Below are 24,033 nucleotides of genomic sequence, written 5' to 3' on the forward strand. Positions count from 1 at the left end.
CTATAATACTGTTCTCACATGCTGCGACCTCCTGCTTGGAACATGTAGCACACAAAAGTGTAAAATGACCTACTTTAGTTGACACATGGATTCCCAGCCTCAAACAAGCTCATCCCACCCCCACCATTGTAAATGAATATTGTGTCCCTGCAGCCCGAGGTCAGAACCTCATAGACAAGTGTCAGGTGTCCCTACGGGTCATTACACAGGTCACTTGCTAAATACACGGCTCCTGTTCTATAGAAGAGTGAGTAATCCCAAACTGGTAGTTGTAAGACCATGCTGAAAAAGAGAGATATGTGCCCCTCACCGTCAGTGCAGATGTTCATATGTGCGATGACAGGTCCATCAAGAAGAAACAAGAATGTAAACCAGATTTATTTATGACTTCTGTCCATACAGCGCAATAACACAGTAACGTCTCCTGACTACTTCTGTAACACCACCATTTAGTAGTCCATGTACGGAGGCTCCGGCATACTAAAAGTGCGCTGGCATCTGGTCCTATGAGAACATGACATCCCAGAGACCAGCAAGGGCAGCAGTCCATGCGGAGCAAATACATTCGTACAACCCAGATATAGCACGTCCAGTGGCCTGGTCTCCTCTATGAAGGGATCGCATTGTCCATGTCCCCTGTTCCAGATCTTCAAGTACCCTTCAAAGTAGACCCTTCTAACTAATCTGGTTCTGTAACACACTGCTCCACGATCTCCCGTAGATTTGGGTTCTCCATGGCTGCAGAGACTCGTTCCTTATCGTTTATCTGTTTATTAACTTGTAGATAAAATAGAAGTCGTTAAAAATCGTAACGAAAAAGCAACAGCCACTAAAAAGGGAAAACCGCAAATAAAAAGTTAAATGTGAATGAGTTAAAGTATCGGTTAACACGAGCCAACACAGGTCCCACAGTGGGAACGGGAATATTGGTTCTAGAAGGCTGGTTTCACACAACTGTTAGGGCTTATTCACACTTCTGTATATTGGATCCGTATTAATAAAAAAAAATTTTATTGCAAAAACAGTGCCAATACATTTAGTTGGTTTTATTCACATTTCTGTTTTTTTCTATGTGCATATTTTTATGGGCATGCTGTTATTATAATATGCAGCATGTTCCAACGGATCCTTATTGGTACCATGTTTAGCCCATAGCAGTCAACGGGTTGATTTTAAAAACGCATGTTATGTTTTTGCATAGTTCACATGGTCGTATTTGTTCTGTTTTTTACATCCGTATTTCAGCAACATTAAAAAAAACAGCAGAAAAAAGAAGTCCTTTAACAAAAAAATGGAACAAATACGGATGAAAAACAGACAAAAAAATGATCTGCATTTGATCCGTATTTTCATACGCAAGTGTGACGGCGCCCTAACACAACTACATTTTACCATCTGTTTTACGGCCTCTTCACTCAGGAAACGCCCCCTCAAAACAAAATAAAAAATCAGCAGCAGATTGTAGGCATTGTGAAGATTGTGAGATCCCCAGCATGCCTGTTGTGTTGCAGATCAGTTTCCCACAAGCATTGGGCACTTTGCAGAGCGGTCGTCTATCACACGTGCAGATGGAGAATCGTTGGTCAAGCAGCAGATTACACTTATAAACATGTTCAATCATTGATCCTTCTCGGTGTATTACTGTAGTACCTTCTGCTCTGCTGAATTGGGGCTTGTTTGTTCTAACTCTCTACATGGTGTACCTTAAACTCTGTACGAGAGCAAATAGATCAATAAATCAGCAGAAGGCCAACTCTTATTTCACTGGACTTTCTAAGGTTCCTGAGGACTGGAGTTCAGCACAGACGCAGACTTGCACCAAAACTTTAAAGCGTATCGAACCTTTCAGGTGACTTTTCAGAATAAGCTGTCATATGTGTCTACATGAGGAATAACACTATTTCTGGACATTATATGACTTTTTTTTTTAGCAGTTTTCCCAAGGCTTTATCTATAATTCTCAGTTTTCTTTGAGCTAGTGAGCTGTTTTAAGTGCTGCAATTTCTCCCATGCACAGCACACAGGGAAGATAACATCTTGGTCTCTCTGTAGCACACAGTGTCATTCTCTCCCTGCTCCCATGTTCACTCTGCTCCTTCCTTCCCTCTCTTTAGACCTCTAAGGGCAGCAGCGTCTGTATCTCTCTGTGCTCCTGCTGCTCCCTCCCCTCTCTATAGACTTCTATGGGCAGTGTGTCTGTGTCTCTCTCTGCTACCCCTCCCCTCGCTACAGACTTCTATGGGCAGCGTGTTGTTGTCTCTCCTCCTGCTCCTCTCTCCTTAGATCTCTAAGGGCAGCAGCGTCAGTATCTCTCTGTGCTCCCGCTCCTCCCACTCCTCTCCATATACTTCTAGGGCAGCGTTCCGGTCTCTTTCTGCTGCTGCTCCCTCTTCCTGATCCCCCTCCCCTTGTCATAGACTTCTATGGGCAGCATGTCTGTGTCTCTCTCTCTGCGCCCTCCTCCAGTCTCCATAGACTTGTATAGGCAGGCAGTGCGGAGATACACCACCACCTTCTGCAGCCCTTCAATTCTGCTCTGTAACTAGGGATGAATTTTGCTTGACAACAGGAGGTGGACAGCAGATTACAGGAAGGGAGACGCCAAGTGGCAGTAATTAATTTTACAAAGAATTTGCATGAATAAAACAACTGAATTTTAACAGTAAGTAAATTACAAGGTTGATATATATCTGGTGTACTAGGAGATTAGTATCAATTGTTTGAAAAGTTAGTGTCCATTTATGTAATTAGAATCAAGATATAGCCTCTACGTTATATGATCTAGTAAGAGCAAGACTTATTTATAAAGCCCCCCTTCACCTAAGCCCAAATCTCAACTTCAGCAAGAGGTCTTATTGGCAAAACAATCAGAAACTTACTATCCTCCTCCGTTGAGTGCGTTCCTTCGGAAATATAGATCTCCAGCTGAAATAGAAGAAGGACATGAACTCACCCACTGCAGGAGTGTGAGGGATAAAAGAAGCAAAGCATAATGGCAGGTACAGGTCTGGCACAATGTATTACATTGTTTGCAAATGGATTATGTGACACTAGCTTCCCACAAAACCACTGCAAAACTGCAGGTCAGGACTTTACCAGAATGTCTGGAAGAGTAAGGAATGCAGACAACTTGCCAGACATCCCTGCGGTCCAAACTACGATGCCAGGACTGTGGGTGTGTGAAACCAGGATTTGTAATTTATTCCTCTGTCTTGCAATGTGCTTAATCCATCAGCATTTAAAAGGTTAAAAGTGCTTGGTGCAGAGATGGCATGTCACGCCAACTGGAATTTTCATTAAAATGTGAGAATACACTGCCACCTGCTGGTCAGCTTGTACGATTGCAGTCATTTTGCAGTAGTTATTTCTTCATGGGTGTAGTGGTTCTGGGATACAGACAGATCATATAATAAACACATAAATGTAGATTATATATGGGAGAAAGTTCTTTGACTTATTGAATTATAATATTAGAAGTCACCAAGGAGTTCTGTGCCCGTATAACAGATCGCAGGCTGAGTGCATTTATACACATGCATTTTGAATCATAATGTGGTGCACAAAACAGAACCACATTGCCCTGTATTGCGGCTGCCTACTTCTAAACACGTTTCACGGATCCATTTATCCTCTACAAGTACTAAAATCAGGGATTCTAGAGGAGAAATCGATTAATATACGGCTTACGATAAAGCTTGCTGCGTTTCCAATTATGGGGAATACATTGGAACCTTTTCCCTAAAAGGATCTCATGTAATGTTAATAAAAATATTATTTTTAGACAATAAATTTCCCATTGACGTGTATTATAAAAGTATAAGTCATGTAGAACTAATCACATTATCTGTTCACCACATTTTCTACCAATATCAGAAATATCAAGAGTTTGTCCGGGCACGGGGAGGTTTTTCATACTGATGTGATGACCTATCTCCAGGATAGGTAATCAGTATATGATAGTGGGGGTCTGACACCCGGACCCTGCACCGATCAGCTGTTCCAGCTGCCTCTAGGCACCGGTCGTCCGTGCCGGAAGTAGATGGCTCTGGTCACAGAAAAGGAGCAGAGTTGCAGTAACCCAGCACAGCCGCTATATAGTGTACGGAGCCTTGTGCTTCCCGACACCGGCCACTGCATAACATCCGGTGCCCGGAGGCATCTGGAACAGCTGATTGGTGTGGGGTCCGGGTGTCGGACCCCCACCTATCATATATTGATGACCTATCCTGTGGATAGGTCATCAATATGAAAAAACCACCCCATGCCCGGACAAACCCTTTAAAGTACTCTAGTGCAGTTTTCTGGGGTAGAAAAGTCACACTTTGCGCAAAAATGTAGCAACATTTTAATTTTTACGCTGGCTCCGCAACTTTAAAATGGGGCTGGAAATTAGTCCAAGGGGCGGGCCCCCCGCAACACTATAATTTACGCCAGAACCTGGCATAATTTATAGCGCACTCCAGCTCTTAGGTGGAGCAGATTTCACTTTGTCGCACAGATAGCAAGAGATGCGTCTAATTTATTAAAAGAAATGTGCGTCTTAATAAATTAGACGCATTTTACTCTAGCGCTCTTCATATTAAAGGGGTTATCCGGGGACCAAAAATTGCATTGCAATAATATATTTACGTGAAACTAAGTAACTTACTAATTTACTTTAATTTCAAATTCTGTACTAAATCGTGTAGTTCTAACCTTGTGAATTGTTCCCAGAAGTCCTGGAGCTTTTCAAATAATGATGATGCGCCGACACGGCCCCACGTGACGGAGGGCTTGCTTCCTGTGCTGCTCGTGTCGGCGTGTTATCAAGAACATGACCACAAGGGGCAGTTACATTGCCTATTGCTTGAGTTCCCAAGCAGAGCATAAGCTAGCACTTTGCTCGCGACTCTAGCCCTGCTCCCGACGTCCATATTTGGTCAGTGACTTCAGGGGTTTCCTGTCGCTCAAGTTCCCGAGCAGAGCATCAGCTAATGCTCTGTATGGGAACTCCAGCGATAGCAAACCCCTGAAGTCACTGACCACATATGGACAGTGTTGTTGGGAGCTGGGCTGGAGTCCCCGGGGCAGAGAATCAGCTGAGGCTCTGCTCGGGGACTCCAGTACTGCTGCCGATGTCACTGACCATGTATGGACGGTAACAGTGACATTGGCAGAAGGGCTGGAGTCTCCAAGCAGAGCATCAGCTGTTGCTCTGTTCAGAAACTCCAGCGATAGGAAACCACTGAATTCACTGACCAAATATGGACGTCAGGAGCAGGGCTAGAGTCGCGAACAAAGCGCTAGCTTATGCTCTGCTCGGGGACTCAAGCAACAGGCAATGTGAAAGCCCCTTACGGTCATGTTCTTGATACCACGCCGACACGAACAGCACAGGCCCTCAGTCACGTGGGGCCGTGTCGGCGCATCATCATTATTAGAAAAGGTCCAGGACCTTCGGGAACAATTCACGAGGTTTGAACCGCACCATTTAGTACCGAATTTTAAATTAAGTAGATTAGTAAGTTACTTCTTTTCAGATAAATATATTATAGCAATGCAATTTTTGGTCCACAGATAACCCAGTTAAGACTAGCGTATGACACGCCAGTCTTAATAAATTCCCCATAGTCTTTATCCTCTTTTTAATCGTGATCATGAATAAAGAGAAATTTCCTGTAAAAATCATATAATCCAGATTTGCCACATCTTTCAAACAATTAAAACATTTTTTTTAATGGGGCTGTGTGGCAGTTCCCTGCAATGTTGGTGGATGTGAATGACTACTTAAAAAGCTAAAGGGACCCCACCTTGTTCTTGGAATTGTCAGGAATCGCAGAGGTCAGACCCCCACCGATCGTAATATTATGGCATACTCTAGCAATATACCAGGACAAGAATACCCCTTTAAGGCCTAAACAGTTTTATATATTATTATCTAGTAAATCCTAAATTATTCCAAGAGGATTTTCCACAGGGGTACAACAAAGATTTGACTCTCCAGGTAGATACAACATCGGTGACAGCAGCTGGAGCTCCCTAGTGACCTTACGAGTCAATAAAGCAGCACCCTTGTGCCAATGCCCTTCATTATTAAGCCAATATCCGTCAAAGTGTCCAGTATTGAATGAGGAGAATGATTCCTTACCTTGTGCTTGAATGATAAACATCTCTGCAGCTTGACTCTCAAGCAGAGACCTGCATGTCAGAACATACATATAAAATCAAAGGTGAGGACCTCATGGGAAACCCATCTGTAAACTACGTACAAGACATATCAAAACATTTATCACAATTGCTGCACAAAAGGATGTAAAACTGGTGCAAGTTCTTGAACCACATACATATAGAATCCGTCTGTCGTGTGAAATGTCGAGTGCTGGCATAGTAAGGGCATGTTCACACAATCAGGATTTGCACTAGCGGCTTCAGAAATCTGTGTCGTGTTCATTATTCTGGGCAGTTTTTTTGTGGAGCATGTGAATGGTGACTAAAATACCCCATTCCCTTGCATTGCTGGTGGCATAATAGCGGATTCTTTCTGAATTAAGAACTGGAATCTGTGCCTAAATCCTGACAGAATTGTGTGAACATAGCCAAAGACTTGATATTTAATTTATCATGAAAGAAAGGTGTGGATGTCATAAACTGAATATGTGGAGGAAATATCCAACCCTTAAGTCCCGTTCACACATGGCACATAGGTTTTGTATAGGTTTGTGAAAACCCTATGCACATGCAGGGTAAAAATGATCGGGCAGATTTCCCAATCAGCAACATGCTTTTTTTGTTGAGAATTTATGCAGCGGATTTTATTCATTTCACTGCAACAGGTGAAATTTGCAACCAACTCTGCATCACGGCTTAAGGCCTTATTCACACGAGCGTTTTCATGCATATGATTATCCGTGTTGTGTCCGTGTGTCATCCGTTTTTCTTGTCCGTTTCTCTCCTCTGCACTTCCTGGTTTCACTATTATTTTTTTTCGATTTCTTTAGAAACTGATCAGTAAAAAACACACGGATGTCATTCATGTGGTATTCTTTTTTTTTTTTTTCACTCACCAATGTACTTTAATGGGCGAGTCCGGTCTGCAAATACGGACCAGAATAGGATATGCTGTGAGTTTCGCACACCACTTTCTGCCGCACACCACTTTCTGCCGCACACCACTTTCTGCCGCACACCACTTTCTGACGCACACCACCTTCTGACGCACACCACCTTCTGACGCACACCACCTTCTGACGCACACCACCTTCTGACGCACACCACTTTCTGACGCACACCACTTTCTGACCCACACCACCTTCTGACGCACACCACTTTCTGACGCACACCACTTTCTGACGCACACCACTTTCTGACGCACACCACTTTCTGACGCACACCACTTTCTGACGCACACCACTTTCTGACGCACACCACTTTCTGACGCACACCACCTTCTGCCGCACACCACCTTCTGCCGCACACCACTTTCTGCCGCACACCACTTTCTGCCGCACACCACTTTCTGCCGCACACCACTTTCTGCCGCACACCACTTTCTGACGCAGACCACTTTCTGACGCAGACCACTTTCTGACGCACACCACTTTCTGACGCAGACCACGCATTTCCTCTCTTATTTAGAAATAAAACGTAGTAGTAATTTAATAATCTATAATGAGCCACATTTTCCAGTTCACTGAATGCAGCCAAAAATGCATGGTGGTTCAGTGGTTGGCAGTATTGCCTTGCAGCGCTGCAGCCTGGGTTTGTCTGTCTTCCCCATGCAAGCTTGGATTTCCTCTCACACTCCAAAAACATGCAGATATGGAATTTAGATTGGGAGTCCCGCTGGGGGACATTGAGTGATGACAACTTCTGTACAGGACTGTGGAATATGTTGGCATTATATAGGCAACAGAAATAATTTAATAAAGGATGTTTTGTATGGTGGTTACCAAGGGCGTGTATACTTCTACTCTATATTATTTTAAACCACATGTTATATAGTGCATTTGCATTTTAGTAAATCTAGTATTGATTAGAGGGGAAAGTTTACTTGTATGCCAGGAGGTCGGCGGAGGCTTATTCTACTTTCCCTATTAGAATAAGTATGCAAAATTGGCCGAGCCACACATGCATGTTGATAAGGGAGTTGGGCAAGATACGGTTTATATGGAAAACCATGTTGTGGCACTATATGTAATAAAACATGACCATTTCATGTCGCAATTTGGGCTCTACTAAATATTTATAATAGGCAACATTTTGGTGGAGTTTCCCTTTAAGTAGTATTTTTTCAATGTAGTTTTGTGGGACCTAGAGAAAGTTGTCATACTAATGGCTGCCACATTGAACAGAAAGCCCGCTAGTGATGTAAACATAAGAATCATATATATAATATGGGGTTCATAAGAAAAAAGCACTGCCGCTGTTCAGGTTGCCTGCCGCATCGGTTTACGCTCCAGCGTGAGAACCATCATGGGAGATTTCATCATGCAGACATGTAAAGGTGGATGTGGCAGGGGACGTGAACAACGTCAGTGAGGAAACGATGAGGAATTGCAGAGGAAAATATATTAAGAAGTTTACTTCTATAGCATTTTGGGCAGTTTTATACTTTTTTTTTTTTTTATCCCCAGAAAACTCCTACAATAAGACAAGTGCATAGAAAAATTGTAATACTGTAATTGCCTGCAGTGTCCACATGTCAGCGCTAGGTTCAGTGCTTCAGGTTAGAAATAAAAGCGGTGAGCGGATTTGCTGCCTCATAAGAGCGGAGATCTTTTATAGTAGCTTTCATAAACGTGTCCCCGTGCACAGATTTTTTGTTTCTGCTCTGGTCATGGATTTACTGTCAAACTGAAATTGAAGGGGTACATAACTGCTTGCATAGCTTAACACATATGGGGTAATAATGGAAGGCTAAGGGACCTTAACGATCAGTGCCAGGCGGCTGCTGCCTAAGCAAAAAAAAAAAAATCATCTAAAGAGGTCTAGTGGCACTTGTTCATCATAGACAGTTTTTTTTTTTTTCTGTAAGAGCAGTGAGACTATAAAAGTTTCTGCCATAGGATGTTGGGATGGCTGATTCAAGAAATAAATTTAAAAGGGGTTTGGATATCTTTCTGGAGATGGGTCATTGATTCAGGGATTTATTCTTATTGCTATATTTGGAGTTGGATTTCATTTAGTATCAAAGGGACACGAGCATAAAAAAAACTCCCACATATTAACGCACAATATGTGACTATTATATGTGCTTGTTTTTGTGATATAAATTGTTATCTTTACTGAACGGTTAGCACGGCAGGGAGGGATCACTTTACACCCTCTGTCTGATCAGGGAGGTGTTAGTGGGGGTGACTCAATCACAGCACCACTACTCCTATAGGAGCTGTCCAACTTGTAGTATAATATAAGAAGCCTTGAGGGGCTCCTGTAAATGACAGACACCCCCCCCCCCTCCCGAGGTGCAGTGCATTAGATTAGTATAATATAAAAGCCCTAATTACAAAGCATAGGAGACACTCCTGAACATCACCCAGGGGAATACCACAGCGCCACATGAGCTCCTGACACTAGAAGAGCCGGATAAACACCTGTGTATAGCCATGTCCGGTGAATGGACATCGCGTGTGGCCCACCCTGCACCTACCCGCAGTGAATGCATGCCCCGGTCACTCGTAAGTGGTCTCCAGCTCCTTCAACGGCCTCTTCACCGCAAGGAAGCTCTGGAGAAAGCACCGTGCCCAGCACATCCCAGCGCCCCAAATCTGCCATACTCGCAGAACTTTGCTGGATGCTCCAATGACGGCAGTCCAAACCATACTACTAAGCTGTAACCCAACTTTACCAGTGCAGTCACTGTAATGACTTGAGCACTGGGAAAGCTGGGTTACATTTCAGTGATGGTACGTTCTGAGACTGGGAAAGCTGGGTTACATTTCAGTGATGGTACGTTCTGAGACTGGGAAATCTGGGTTACATGTCAGTGATGGTACGTTTGGAGACTGCAGCGGAGACTGGAAAAGCTGGTTATAGCTCCGTGATAGTAGGTTCTGAGAAAGGGAAAGCTGGGTTATAGCTCCGTGATTGTAGGTTCGGAGACTGGGAAAGCTGGGTTACAGCTCAGTAATAATGTTCTGAGACTGCTGAGGAGACTGGGAAAGCTGGGTTACAGCTCAGTAATAATGTTCTGAGACTGCTGCGGAGACTGGGAAAGCTAGGTTATAGCTCAGTGATGATACGTTTTGAGACTGCTGCTGAGACTGGGAAAGCTGGGTTATAGCTCAGTGAAGGTATGTTCTGAGACTGGGAAATCTTGGTTACAGCTCAGTAATGATATGTTCAGAGACTGGGAAAGCTTGGTTATAGCGAAGTGATGATACATTCTGAGACTGGGAAAGCTGGGTTACAGCAAGTGGCGGAACTACCACTATAGCAGCTGCTACGGGACCCGCAGTATGATGGGGCCTTGCTGCCCGGCATATGACGTTTATGTGCCGGTCCAGGCCCCACTCGTGCCCGGCGGCGCTAGCAGCGGGCATCTGGAGGACCTTGGATTCCCGGTGCTAGCGACTGCCATATTCAATTGTATCTTTGTCCTCAGGACGCAGATACAATTGAATACTATGGTGGAGCAGGGAGTGGCTCCCTGCTCCACCATTCACTAAGCTGCAGGCCACGTTAGGCCTGCAACCTATAAGATACTGGGACAGGATCCCTGCGCAGGGCGGCGTGATAATTTCCCTAGATCATTCCCGTCTTGGCGTCTCATATTCTGCAAGCCTAACATGGCTGAGGAGGCTGTAGAGCAACTCTGTTCGTCATCGGAACGAGGCTAGGTGAGAACAAGTTTTTTTTCTTATTTGTTTGGGAGCAGCATATGGCACCATCTATAAGGGGGAGCAGCGTGTGGCACCATCTACAAGGGGGAGCAGTGTGTGGCACCATCTACAAGGGGGAGCAGCGTGTGGCACCATCTATAAGGGGGAGCAGCGTGTGGCACCATCTATAAGGGGGAGCAGCGTGTGGCACCATCTATAAGGGGGAGCAGCGTGTGGCACCATCTATAAGGGGGAGCAGCGTGTGGCACCATCTACAAGGGGGAGCAGCGTGTGGCACCATCTACAAGGGGGAGCAGCGTGTGGCACATCTACAAGGGGGAGCAGCGTGTGGCACCATCTACAAGGGGGAGCAGCGTGTGGCACCATCTACAAGGGGGAGCAGCGTGTGGCACCATCTACAAGGGGGAGCTGCGTGTGGCACCATCTACAAGGGGGAGCTGCGTGTGGCACCATCTACAAGGGGGAGCAGCGTGTGGCACCATCTACAAGGGGGAGCAGCGTGTGGCACCATCTACAAGGGGGAGCAGCGTGTGGCACCATCTACAAGGGGGAGCAGCGTGTGGCACCATCTACAAGGGGGAGCAGCGTGTGGCACCATCTACAAGGGGGAGCAGCGTGTGGCACCATCTACAAGGGGGAGCAGCGTGTGGCACCATCTACAAGGGGGAGCAGCGTGTGGCACCATCTACAAGGGGGAGCAGCGTGTGGCACCATCTACAAGGGGGGGGCAGTGTGTGGCACCATCTACAAGGGGGGGCAGTGTGTGGCACCATCTACAAGGGGGGGCAGTGTGTGGCACCATCTACAAGGGGGGGCAGTGTGTGGCACCAACTACAGGGGGCTGTGGGATCATTATTAATGGGATCTCATAAAATAGATTATCTACCCCCCTGGACCCCCACTATTTTAGGAGATCCCATTAATAGAGATCTACCATAGATACATATACTGTATATAAATAGGATCTCATAAAATAGGGAGGGAGAGGGGTGGGGGGGGTGCATGCAGGGATTGCTGTAGCATAAGAAAATAGTCTATACTCACCCCTCCCCTTTACACTTTAAAAGTCAGAAAGAACAGATGGAAACAAGTTCTTCCTGCCCCGCTGCTTTGAGTTTCAGGTCAGTTTTTTTAATTAACAATTTTCGTAACGCTGCAACTAAAAGGTTAAAAAGAGGACACTTGGCGGCCTAGCTGGATTTTTACATTGCACACAGAACTGATAAATCTTAACCCCTTAATGACCAGCCTGATACTTCTCATCAGAAAGCCCAGCTAGTAAAAGTAGTAAAAACGCCCCGATGTACGCACATAATACACGCCCACTTGGACTTTTACTTTAAACACGCCCACTTGGACTTTTGCAAGCCTCATTTGCATAAATGCAAAAATGGTCATAACTTGGCCAAAAATGCTCGTTTTTTAAAAATAAAAACGTTACTGTAATCTACATTGCAGCGCCGATCTGCTGCAATAGCAGATAGGGGTTGCAAAATCTGGTGACAGAGCCTCTTTAATAACTTTTTTGGGGGGGGGGGGGGGGATAGAAAAAGAACAGAAATTTCGCCACACTTTTTTGCATCCTAAATCTACGGCGTTTACCGTGTGGCATAAATAACACGATAACTTTATTCAGCGGGTTGTCACGATTGCAACGATACCAAATTTGTATAGTTTTTGTATGTTTTACTACTTTTACACAGGAAAAACGCTTTCTTTTTTTCATTATTTGTTTTTGTGTCTCCATATTTGAAGAGCCGTAAGTTTTTTTATTTTTTCGCCGAGGCAGTTGCATGAGTGGGTTTTTTTTTGCGGGACGACTTGTAGTTTTTATCGGTCCAATTTTGGAGCAGATGCGACTTTTCGATCACTTTTTATCACATTTTTTTTAAGGCAGGATTCAAAGAAAACAGCTATTTTTTTTCCAGTGTTATTTATATTCATTTTTACGACATTCACCGTGCGGGTTAAATTATGTAATAACTTTATAGTCGGGGTCGTTAAGGACGCGGCGATACCAAATACATGTAACTTTTTTACTTTATTTTGTGTTTTTTTAATAGTAAAAGCATTTTGCAAGGGGAAAAAGTGGGTTTTTCATTTTTTTTCCCACATTTTTTTTTATTGACTTTATTAAACTTTTTTTTTACTTTCTTACTAGTCCCACTAGGGGACTATAATATGCGATGGTTCGATCGCTATTATAATACTTTTGTATTGCAGTGTAATACTGCATGTTGATGACCTCGCAGGTCATGAACAGGCAGTGTGTCGCTGTGTGTCAGTGGGATGAGAGGGAGGTCCCTCCCGATCTTCAAAACCACTCAGATGCGGTGCTCGCTATTGAGCGCCGCATCTGAGGGGTTAAACGGGTGAGATCGATCCTAATATAGATCTCACCAGTTAGAGCAGGGACGCCCCCAGCTCTCGGCTACCTCTGGCAGCGGAGAGCAGGGAGATTTGACAGCTCCCTGCTCTGTTTATTTATTCTGATGCAGCGCCGTGAAAAGGCTATTGCATCAGAATAAAGCCCGTTAGTGGCCGCCGTGAAAGGGTGTATTGGCGGTCACTAACGGGTTAATTGTCAGGAGGGCAGGGGTTGTGGTAGAGAAGTTTGCTATGGGGCCGAGTCTTTTGTAGTTATGCCCCAGGTTACAGCGCAGATGAGACTGCTGCTGGGTTATAGCTTAGTGATGATACGTACGGAGACTAGAAAAGCTGGATTATACTTTAGTGATGATACATTCTGAGACTGGGAAAGCGATGATTAGTATTAAATTAAGGAAACTGGTTACTACTTCACAGGATTGTTTTGTCTTCCTCTGGATCAACACTGCAGGAAAATAGGTTAAACTAGTTGGAAACATCTACCCTATACAACTATATAAAATGGTTGACTACGCTTTGAAAACAGTATATACGTAAAACAAAAAGTCAACCAAACATATTTAAAGAGAACCTTTCACCTGCCCAGACATGTGCAGCATGTAAGGGGCAGGGCTGCACAAACCCTGGGGCACTTTAAAAATAAATTATATTTTCCTCCGTTATTTAGATATCGGTGTCGTTATATTTGGCGCTCGATATGTAAATAACCCCCTGAACTGTCAATGGGTCGTGTAAGTGACAAGGCGGCGTGTAACATCGCTGTGACACTGTCCAATCAGCTACGGACAGTGTCACAGCGTCTTGTGCAGTGTGATCTCTCTCGCGAGATCACAGTCTTGTCGTCCTCGTCTGCTGAGAGGTGAAGAGTGAGAGCGCTCAGCTCCGACGCTGCTGACGACGACATTCCCGCCGCTACGGAACAGAAGAATTCCCATTCTCCTGATCCTCTTCTGTTTCGTGGCAACGGAGCTGTGCGTGCATGCGTGCGCGCTCTCTTCTCTCAAGATTTTGTCAAACAGTGAAGTAAAGACTTTGCGATCTCGCGAGAGAGGTCACACAGCACAAGCCGCTGTGAGACTGCCCGTAGTGGATTGGACAGTGTCACAGCGATGTTACACGCCCCTTTGCCATTTCTGGTTGTTATTTACATATCGGGCGCCAAATATAACGGCACCGATATCTATATAACAGAGGAGATTAAAAAAAATAATGTAAAGTGCCCCAGGGTTTGTGCAGCCCTCCCCATTACATGCTGCACATATATGGGCAGGTGAAAGGTTCTCTTTAAAGCACACACTCTTTTGGCACGTTTGGATAATGGAAGTCTATGAGCACATTGGCGTATACATCAGATATTCCTCTTTGGTAGCATACAGTCGTGCGCTCTCTTACCAATAAGCGTGGCGAGGGAGCAGTGGGGGACCGTGGGTGTGAACTTGATGATCACCAGGAAAGATTCATCATCCAGCTCCTCTACCGTCACACAACTCTCCGACACAACCTCAAGATCTTCTAATGTGTTCGGCTTCTCTGGATCCCGAATACTCCGGATTACATCTGGGGAAATGAGAAGAATACCACTTTATAACCGGACGCCATAATGAGAGGTGTGCCATATAAGAACCCAACCTGCAGCGAAGTCTATGACATCTATGCTCGGAGATTAAATAGGAGTACATTACATACTCATGGCACTCTGGTATGAGACCTACTTGTGTCAAGTATTAAACCCCTTTAACCCCTCAAAGAAACCCACCAGTCTAAAGCAAAAATACCCGGTGCCCTCCTCCTGAACAATCCAGCCGCCGTTCCAGCATTCCTGTCCCCCGTGATCATCTTTCCAAAATGGCCACCACAGTATCAGAAGCCCCTATGCAGATCATACTTAGGAAGTCTGAGTCACGCCCCCTCTCCACTACCCTCCAATAAACCAGCGCTGAGGAGGTGGCGCTGGTCTCTTAAAGGGCAGGGTTTTATTTTTCCACTTGTCAACACACGTAGGGAAAAAAAACGGAGTTAGTGGTCTGTAATCTGCAGGAAACCAGCTGCAGTGCAACTACAACTCCCAGAATGCCCTGTCAGATACGCTGGGAGTTGTAGTTTTACAACAGCTATGGAGCTACAGGTTGCAGATCAATGTGTCAGACTGTAGGAACACATCTTTACTATTGTTTGTTGCAGGAGACCCGATATGAGAGCGGGACTAGTGAGAAAAGCAGGAAGAGAACGTGACATTACAACATGGCTGAGGTCAAGTCTGGATCACGTTACTATACAATGCTGAGATCCGTATATACAATCACCTATATAAGATCCATATACAGAAGAAATAACACATATCACATGAGGGACAAGTAATATTAGATCACATGACTGTACTATGAAGGGTGACCCGGGACCGCCCCCTCGTACCACACACAGACAGGACGGGGGGCAGCGGCTGGTTACCATACACTTCCAGGGCGCGCTCCTCCATGACCCGGGTACGTCCCTTAGATCCCCCGCGGAGAGCTGACAGGAGTCCGGACAGCAACTCCATACCAACTCCGCCCACCAAATGACGTCACGCCTACAATATCCAACCACTAGCTAGCGGTGACGTCACCGCGCCGCCTGACTTGTTAGATCATGTGATCTTGAGGAAAGATGGCGGTGTTCGGGGCAAGTTAGAGTGAATGAGAAGAAGCTTCAGAATATCGTGTGGGAAGCGGAGATGAGTAACGGGAGGTAACTGACCGGAGCGGCACGTAGCGGAGGAGTGATATGGTCTGAGCTAGGAATAGCAGGTTATACTGTTCAGCACAGCTGGGGAGCTGCAGTGTTCCCTCCTGCTATCCGTAGACGAAAAATCAAAACTCGTGCAAGGGAAAACAATTTCACTTTAGAAAATTAGTGCAGCAATCTGGTTGGTTGCTATTGGTAACTGTGCCACCATGTTTCATTAGTCTTAATATGCCCACTCACACCGAAGATTTAGGCTTTACACTTCCGTCAGAGACTCCATTTATAGCCTCTGTCGGTTGTCCCAGCAGATTTTAACAGATTCCACTATGCGCCATAGTTTGTTATAAACAGAAACCACAGAGTCTTTAAAGGGTTTTTACGAACTTGTACTCCACAAAATATGCCATAAATGTCAGATAGATGAGGGTCCCACCTTTTGGGATCTGCATCTCTCTCTAGATCTGGGCCCCTAACCTCCCCCCCCCCTACCTACCTACTGCGTTGGGCTCCAGTCACTGAGTTACAAAGTGGCCGAGTTTTCCGGTAACAGCTGAGCGTGTTTTGCTATGATGTTACCAGATCTCCCATAGAGGTAAATAGGAATTATGGAACCAGCGTAGCTTAGCGAGCTATGTGGTTTCAGAACTTGGGCGCTACACTACGCTGTTTTCATAACTACCGTACCCATAATCACGGTCCATTATTTCAGGCGTGGACGGCTGCGGAGAGTCATCCGCATTTGTGGACTGTGCTCCCGTTCTAAAGTATGGGAGCACGGTCCGTAAAATAAAAATGTTATGTCCTATTTTTTACGGATGGTTTCTACGGCACAGACACCTTCTCGTAAATATACAGGAAGATGTCTGTCAGCCATAGATATGAAGGGGTCCGTAATTACTTACTAAATCTATGGTCGTGTTCTTGGGGCCTAAGTAAGGAGCCCAGCAGCAGAAGGTAGGGCGGGGTCAGGAGGCCACATTCTGGAGATAGGGGGGGTCCCAGAGGTGGGATCTTGTGGATATGCCATAAATATCCGAGACGGTAATACTCCTTTAAGGGACATTTCAGTTTGAGAAAAGACCGCTTAGTCATTTTAAATTGAAATGTTATGCAAATTACTTTGGGCATCAATTTCTCATGTTTTTCAAAATGGCTTAATATGGATCGGTAAAAGTTAAAGAGGAATTTCAGTTAACCCCTTAATGACCGGGCCATTTTGCACGTTAATGACCAAGGATTATTTTTTGTTTTTTCACGGTCGCATTCCAAGAGTCGTAACTCTTTTTTTATTCCGTCGACATAGCCGTGTAAGGGCTTGTTTTTTGCGGGACGAGTTGTATTTTGTAATTGTACCATTTTTAGATGCTTATAATATATTGATTAACTTTATTTTAGGAGAGAATTGAAAATAAGCAGCTATTCCAGCATTAATTTTCACGTTATAAATTTACGCCGTTTACTATGCAGCGTAAATAACATGTTCACTTTATTCTATTGGTCGGCACGATTACGGGGATACCAAATATGTAAAGGTTTTATATGTTTTCCTATGTTTGCACAATAAAAACCCTTTTAGAAAAAAATTACTTGTTTTTGCATCGCCGCGTTCCAAGAGCCGTTATTTTTTTATTTTTCCGTCGATGTGGCCGTATCCGGGCTTGATTTTTGCGGGCCAATGTGTAGTTTTCATTAGTACTATTTTGGGGTACATAGGACTTATAGATTAACTTTTATTTTATTTTTTATGGGGGGAATGGGAGAAAAGAGAGAATTTTGCCGTTGTTTTTTGCGTTTTTTTTGGACGCCGTTCATCCGGCGGTTTAATTAATGTGTTCATTTTATTGGTCAAGTTGTTACGATCGCGGGGATACCATATATGTGTATGTGTGATTTGTTTTGCCACTTTTACTGAATAAAACCACTTTTTGGGCAAAGAAAGTAGTTTTATTTGATTTTGACTGTAATTATTTATTTTTTTTTCAACAAACTTTATTTAACTGATTGACATTTTTTTTTTTTAAGTCCCACCAGGGGACTTCACTATGCGATGTGCCGATCGCATATATAATGCTTTCGTATACTTAGTATACCAAAGCATTATTGCCTGTCAGTGTAAAACTGACAGGCAACCTGTTAGGTCATGCCTCTGGCATCGCCTAACAGGCAGATGCTGAAGACAGACCTGGGGGTCTTTGTTAGACCCCCGGCTGTCATGGAAACCCGACGGCGACCCGCGATTTGTTTGCGGGGGCGCCAATCGGGTGACAGAGGGAGCTCCCCCCCTCTGTCAAACACATTAGATGCCGCTGTCACTATTGACAGCGGTATTTAATGGGTTAAACTGCCGGAATCGAAGCGCGCTTCGATTCCGGCAGTTGCAGCAGGAGCCAGGCTGAGTATAACAGCCATGCTCCTGCTGCTGATCGCGTGGGTACACTGGCAGTACCCGCGCCATCACAGGACGGATATATCCGTCCTCCTGCGCGAACTAGCAGCTGCTGAGGACGGATATATCCGTCCTTCGGCGTTAAGGTCTAATTTTTTTTTTTACATTTAAAGCAGATCTGTCACCATAACAGGGTGTCCTATTTGAGGGTGGCATATTATAGGGGCATTTTCGCTGTACTAACAAATATTGTCCTGTTGGTTAATAGCTCCTAATAAGAAACATAGCGGACTCCTATTCTAAGTATTCGCTCCCTTACTCGTAACTGACAGCCGCCCTGTATACATATTATTAGAAACTGAAACTAAGCTGTATAGGAAGTCTGAGGTAGTCTAAAATGCATCCCCTGCCTCATCAATGCCTCAGGCTTCTGCCTTATCCCTCCCTTGTGCTTTAAGGGGGTCATGTCTAACTTTTTCTATTCTCAGAACAATCCTTCCTATCTCCATAAAAAAATAAATTCTTGTGTCGCTTGTATCACCTCTCAATGCATTCCTATAGACCTCAGTCGTGTGACCTTTCCTATCCCCAGGGCTCATTCCCCACTATTATATTACTGTAGAAGTCTATGAAGCTTGCTGCATCTCTATAGGACTCTGATTCCTTATGAAACCAGCAGGAAAAAGATCTGTCATGCTCAATTGGGCGTCATATTAGAGAGGTATTTTTCCCTAGAAGCATGGGGCCGGTCCACATCCGCGCTCACCATTCAAGTCAGGGGAGCAGAACGAGGGAATAACCGGAAACTCCGATTCCGTTGCACCACCAGTTCCCGATGAAATCCATTGACTTTAGTGGGTTCCATCCGGGTGTCCGTGGTTTTACTAGATACAATATCTCAGCATGCTGCGCTACTGTTTCCGGTATTTTCAACCAGATCTGTGACGGAGCCCCCTAACGGAGCCTCCAATGCAGATTTGAACAGACCCTTACTGTCAGGTGCTATTTGTTTAGTCCCTACACCCATTTTTAGCTGATGGTATAAGATATATGGGTATTTAAATCATTTTTTTTATTGGATTTTACACACATAGAGTGAAGAGATTGACGTTTCTGCTGCAAAATGGAATTAAGTGTCCTTCTGGATCCTGGTATAACTTTACAAGACTGGACTGAGCTTCCACTACAGGTGTCTTTTACCAGGCTCAAAAACCTCAACTTATGTAGCCTTCTGCCGGAAGGAAGACTCTGCCTCACCGTCTTCCCCCCCGGAACAACACATGGCGCTCGTACACAGCTGGATGGACCGTTCACTCAGTAAGACTTCTAAATGTGAACAGCGATTTATTCATGTGAAGAAAATGTGTTTGCATGCAGGAAAACACTAAATGTTGTCCTTGGATTTTATTACATGAATAGTCAGTGTTAGGGTATGTGCACACACACTAATTACGTCCGTAATTGACGGACGTATTTCGGCCGCAAGTCCCGGACCGAACACAGTGCAGGGAGCCGGGCTCCTAGCATCATACTTATGTACGATGCTAGGAGTGCCTGCCTCGCTGCAGGACAACTGTCCCGTACTGTAATCATGTTTTCAGTACGTGACAGTTGTCCTGCAGCGAGGCAGGGACTCCTAGCATCGTACATAAGTATGATGCTAGGAGCCCGGCTCCCTGCACTGAGTTCGGTCCGGTACTTGCGGCCGAAATACGTCCGTCAATTACGGACGTAATTAGTGTGTGCGCACATACCCTTATAGTCAGTGTATAATGAGAAATAAATCACGCCGCTGTTTGTATGTTCGGGGTGCTGGAGTCAGTGACCTAACCCTGATTTATGAAAATTCCACAATTCTATACAATTTCTTTTATTAGAGTGTATTGGACAATCCAGTCATACAGGGTAAACGTTTTTGGTCATCAGACCATCTGCATAATATATAGACATTATATGAAAATAAAACGATTGGCATGACATAATAAATGAAGTGTTAGGCCTGGAACACACACAGAGTTTTGATGCAGTTTTGTGAGGCAAACGCAGGAGTTGACACGAAAGAAAGGAGATGCGTCAGTCTTATCTTTACACTTTTCCTTTAATTTGGTTCCATTTCTGGCTTTGGCTTAAAAGTCAAATACTTCATCAAAACTCTGTGCGTGATCCTGGTCTTGTAAACATGAGTAACATGTAGCCAAGTGCTATATCTCATCGATAATAGAATAAATAAGCGTTCCAAATACAGCACATCAGGCTAAAAATCTAATTCAAGGGACTATGCAACAGCGGACATGTAGTATTGGGTTCAGAGAAATGACTTGTCTAATATTCATGAGGCACTTGTATAAAAGCAGATACAGAAATCTCCGTTATGATGCGCATGCGTGCTCCCTGCTGTTAAACTGTGACGTCTTGTATACTGGTGAGTGACTAGCGGCTCCTTCCCCATAGGACGTCACTAGAGCAGGACCTAAAGATTACGTCACAGGTCACGTGACGTGCGGCCGCACCTGGTAACTGGGACATTTTCTTGCGTCCATGCTAAGCTCACTGCCAGCAGAAAAGTCGATCTTGGAAAACCCCTTTAATACATAAATGAAAAATCAAGAATAAAAAGAAAGACAAAAACCCACTTTTTTCCCTAACAAACTGCTTATTTTTATATATATATATATATATATATATATATATATATATATATATATATATAAGCTACACATAAGTGGTATTGCCACGTCCACAATGAGGCAAACTATAAAACTATTTGACCCACACGGGTCAATAAAAAAAAACAATACCAGAATTGCTGTTTTGTGTTCATCCTGCTGTCCAAAAAGTGATCATCTGGTCATATGTAACCCAACGTGGTACCAATAAAAAATTACGTAATTGTGACGACCCGCAGAATAAAGTTATCAGGTTACTTATACCACATGGAAATGGCGTAGATTTAAGGCAAAAAGAATGGCAAAATTTCTGTTTTATTTATTACCTCCCCCAAAAAAGTTGTTAAAGTTAATCAATCAATTATATGTACCCTAAAATGGTGCCATTAAAATATACAACTCATCCCGCAAAAAACAAGCCGTCGCACAGCTACAGTATGTCTACAGAAAAAGAAAAAAGTTATGGCTTTTGAAATGCGGCAATTAAAAAATGAAAAGTCGCTCCGTCATTAAATGGGTTTTCCATGATCGGACAGCTGATGACCTATCCATCGGATAGGTTATCAGTATATGATCGGTGGGGGTCCGACACCCAGACCCCGCACCGATCAGCTGTTGTGGGCGCTGGATGTTTTGAACGGTATGTAGTAGTTGGAGCCGGAAGCAGATGGCTCTGACCACTGCACAGCGGCCGTTCGCCAGAACTGCAGCTCTGCATCTATTCCCTTGGATCGGCAGAGGTGCAGTACTGCTCATGCAGTGTCTGACCTGCACCGATCATATACGGATGACCTATCCGGTGGATTCGTCATCCGTTGTCCGATCATGGAAAACCCCTTTAAGACCAAAATAGGCTGGTAAAAAGGGTTAAATATTGACCAAGTGTAACTCTAGCGTAAGCCATGGATAAACTAACAATGGGATAGTTGAACGTTGTGTGTTGTACATAGAAGACACATTACAGTCCTTATGCTTTGTATCTGTTGCGTTTGGTTTCCGTGTACGGCACGTGACACCGCACATAGCAGCTGCGTACATCACTGTTCTTTACTATAATATTAGCCCCAGCATACATCACGTTGGTATGGTAGTATCATTGGACCTGAACTGCTCTGTTATAACCTGTCATGATTTTGTCTCAGATTTCTGTGGGAAGATGAAAACTCGAATGAGACCGTGCTGGACCGGAACCCACGTCTCCTGACTCTTGGTCAGAACAATGATATATGTGTCCGTGAAGTGCGTACGGAGGGTGGGCAGGTGACGGTAACTACTCCCTGTCTGTGTGATGAAGACACATTGAGACAACTTTGTGCAGACAATCATGTTTGTGAGTATGGGTCTTCTCCAGAACTTCTAGTTTTAAGGGAGTTCTATAATAATCTTGAATAGGATTATATAGTGAGAACATTGAGTGCTCACACTATAGCATATATACCCTGTTAAAACAGCACGGGCATCCAGAAATAGACTGGTACTTCAATTCAGCCCCCCACTGCTCACTGGCAAATAGACCATCGATATGTAAGCGCCGGAAACCCCTATAAAGAGGTTGTATGCGTTTGCAAAAAATGGTTCTGTTTTTTTTCCCCCCCCACACAAACCGCGCCACTTTTGTCAATGGTCTTTGTCTGGCATTTCAGCTCAGACCCTTTCACTTGCATGGGGCTTAACTGCAATACCAGACACAGCCACTGGAAAAGAATGGCGCTGTTTCTGAAAAAAAAAAAGCAAATGTAATAGAACTTCAATGTTTTGCTTGTAATTCTACCCGAGCTCTTTTTAGTCATTAACTTCTATAATGTTGCTTGTTCCCAGGTGTTCCTTCCTTACCCTCCGTTCGTCTCCTGTCTCTTTATGGTGATGACGTCTTCATTTTGCTCAGCAGCAGTGTCTTTGTGCATCTTTGCTACTCTTGCAAGGACCAAAAGCCAAACCTTGTCTCTTGTTTTTGCCTGGACCTGGACCCAGAGACTACTGAGCAAATCTCAGATGCGTGTTTCAGAAATGAAATCCTCTTTCTTCTGGACAGCTCGGGGTTTATTTGTATCCTTCTTGTAAAGCTGTTGCTCTCTTGTGTGCCGTCGAATCGGTTTCATAATAGATTAGAAATACGATTAGTGTTTTTGTGATCCCTTGACAAATTCCTTCAGATGTTTTTGACACCCTAGATGGGTCACTAGTGGCCGAAATGGAACTTCCCATAAGGACTGACACCGATGAAGCGGAACCACCAAAAAGTATTTGTGTGTCTCCAAATCTAGATCTAATTGTTGTGTCCTCCAGCAGTTCTTGCTTTCTCCCATTGAGGATAAATGAAAATCTCAGGTAAATCTGTTCTGTAAAATACATTAAAACAAAGTATTTGATATAATATTTACTTGACTGTTTATCTTGTGCAGGGAGAATGTGATACTTTTACTACAGACATGGCGTAATGAGCGGCACTCCAGGATGTCGTTGAATGAAACTCAAGGATATGCTTTTCAAAAAGACAGGTAACTAAATTGTATTTATTTTCTGTTTCTTATATAACGGCAACATATCCGGCAGTGCTGTGCAGAGATTGTCATCACAAATTGTCAGTCTCTGTCCCCAATGGAGCTCACAATCTAATTTGCCTATCTTAGACACACACACACTGGGGCCAATAAACCTATCACCATGTTTTTGTACTGTGGTAGGAAAATGGTGTATCCAGTGGAATCCAAAATATACACAGGAGGACATACAAACCCTGTGCAGTTGTTGGATTTGAGACCAGGTCCCCAGCAGTGCAATGCAGCAATGCTAACCACTGAAGCCAGTCTTTTCTGTATTACTTTCCATATTTTGTTAGCAATTTTAAAAAGTAAGAATAGTAGACATATAAATAAAATTACAAGTAGTAACCCTTCATTATCGGGTACTCCAGTCTAATCATTTTCTCCAGATTTCGTACAATTTCGAGAGGTTCATAGATATGTTTCTCTATTTTTTTTTCTATTTTAATGTATTTGAAGAACAACCATTGTGATATCATAAGATGCAGGAACCCAGCTAGGAGTTC

At 44.1% G+C, this 24,033-nt stretch overlaps 2 protein-coding genes across 3 annotated transcripts in view; one reads left to right on the forward strand and one right to left on the reverse strand.

The window, feature by feature from the left end:
* Positions 1-360: 360 nt before the first annotated feature.
* Positions 361-15,799, reverse strand: CIAO2A (cytosolic iron-sulfur assembly component 2A). Of its 2 annotated transcripts, none has more exons than XM_075858376.1 (5): positions 15,621-15,799; positions 14,601-14,765; positions 6,128-6,177; positions 2,880-2,925; positions 361-777 (listed from the first exon to the last, which is right to left on the reverse strand). In XM_075858376.1, the coding sequence occupies exons 1-5, from the start codon at positions 15,745-15,747 to the stop codon at positions 680-682; spliced, it is 486 nt and encodes a 161-aa protein (XP_075714491.1). In that variant the 5' UTR covers positions 15,748-15,799; the 3' UTR covers positions 361-679. The 2 variants fall into 2 exon arrangements, with proteins under 2 accessions (XP_075714491.1, XP_075714492.1); XM_075858377.1 differs by having other exon boundaries at positions 15,657-15,794.
* Positions 15,800-15,813: 14 nt separating this feature from the next.
* The window catches only part of SPG11 (SPG11 vesicle trafficking associated, spatacsin), a 70,693-nt gene continuing 62,473 nt past the window's right edge, over positions 15,814-24,033 (forward strand). The window contains exons 1-6 of the mRNA XM_075858375.1: positions 15,814-15,935; positions 19,413-19,635; positions 22,127-22,314; positions 22,803-23,030; positions 23,138-23,312; positions 23,387-23,482. Of these exons, the coding sequence (XP_075714490.1) occupies positions 19,442-19,635; positions 22,127-22,314; positions 22,803-23,030; positions 23,138-23,312; positions 23,387-23,482 (881 nt within the window). The 5' untranslated portion in view covers positions 15,814-15,935; positions 19,413-19,441. The remainder of the gene's footprint in view (positions 15,936-19,412; positions 19,636-22,126; positions 22,315-22,802; positions 23,031-23,137; positions 23,313-23,386; positions 23,483-24,033) is intronic.

This window comes from Rhinoderma darwinii, chromosome 3 (assembly GCF_050947455.1).
Source record: "Rhinoderma darwinii isolate aRhiDar2 chromosome 3, aRhiDar2.hap1, whole genome shotgun sequence".
Taxonomy (NCBI): domain Eukaryota; kingdom Metazoa; phylum Chordata; class Amphibia; order Anura; family Rhinodermatidae; genus Rhinoderma; species Rhinoderma darwinii.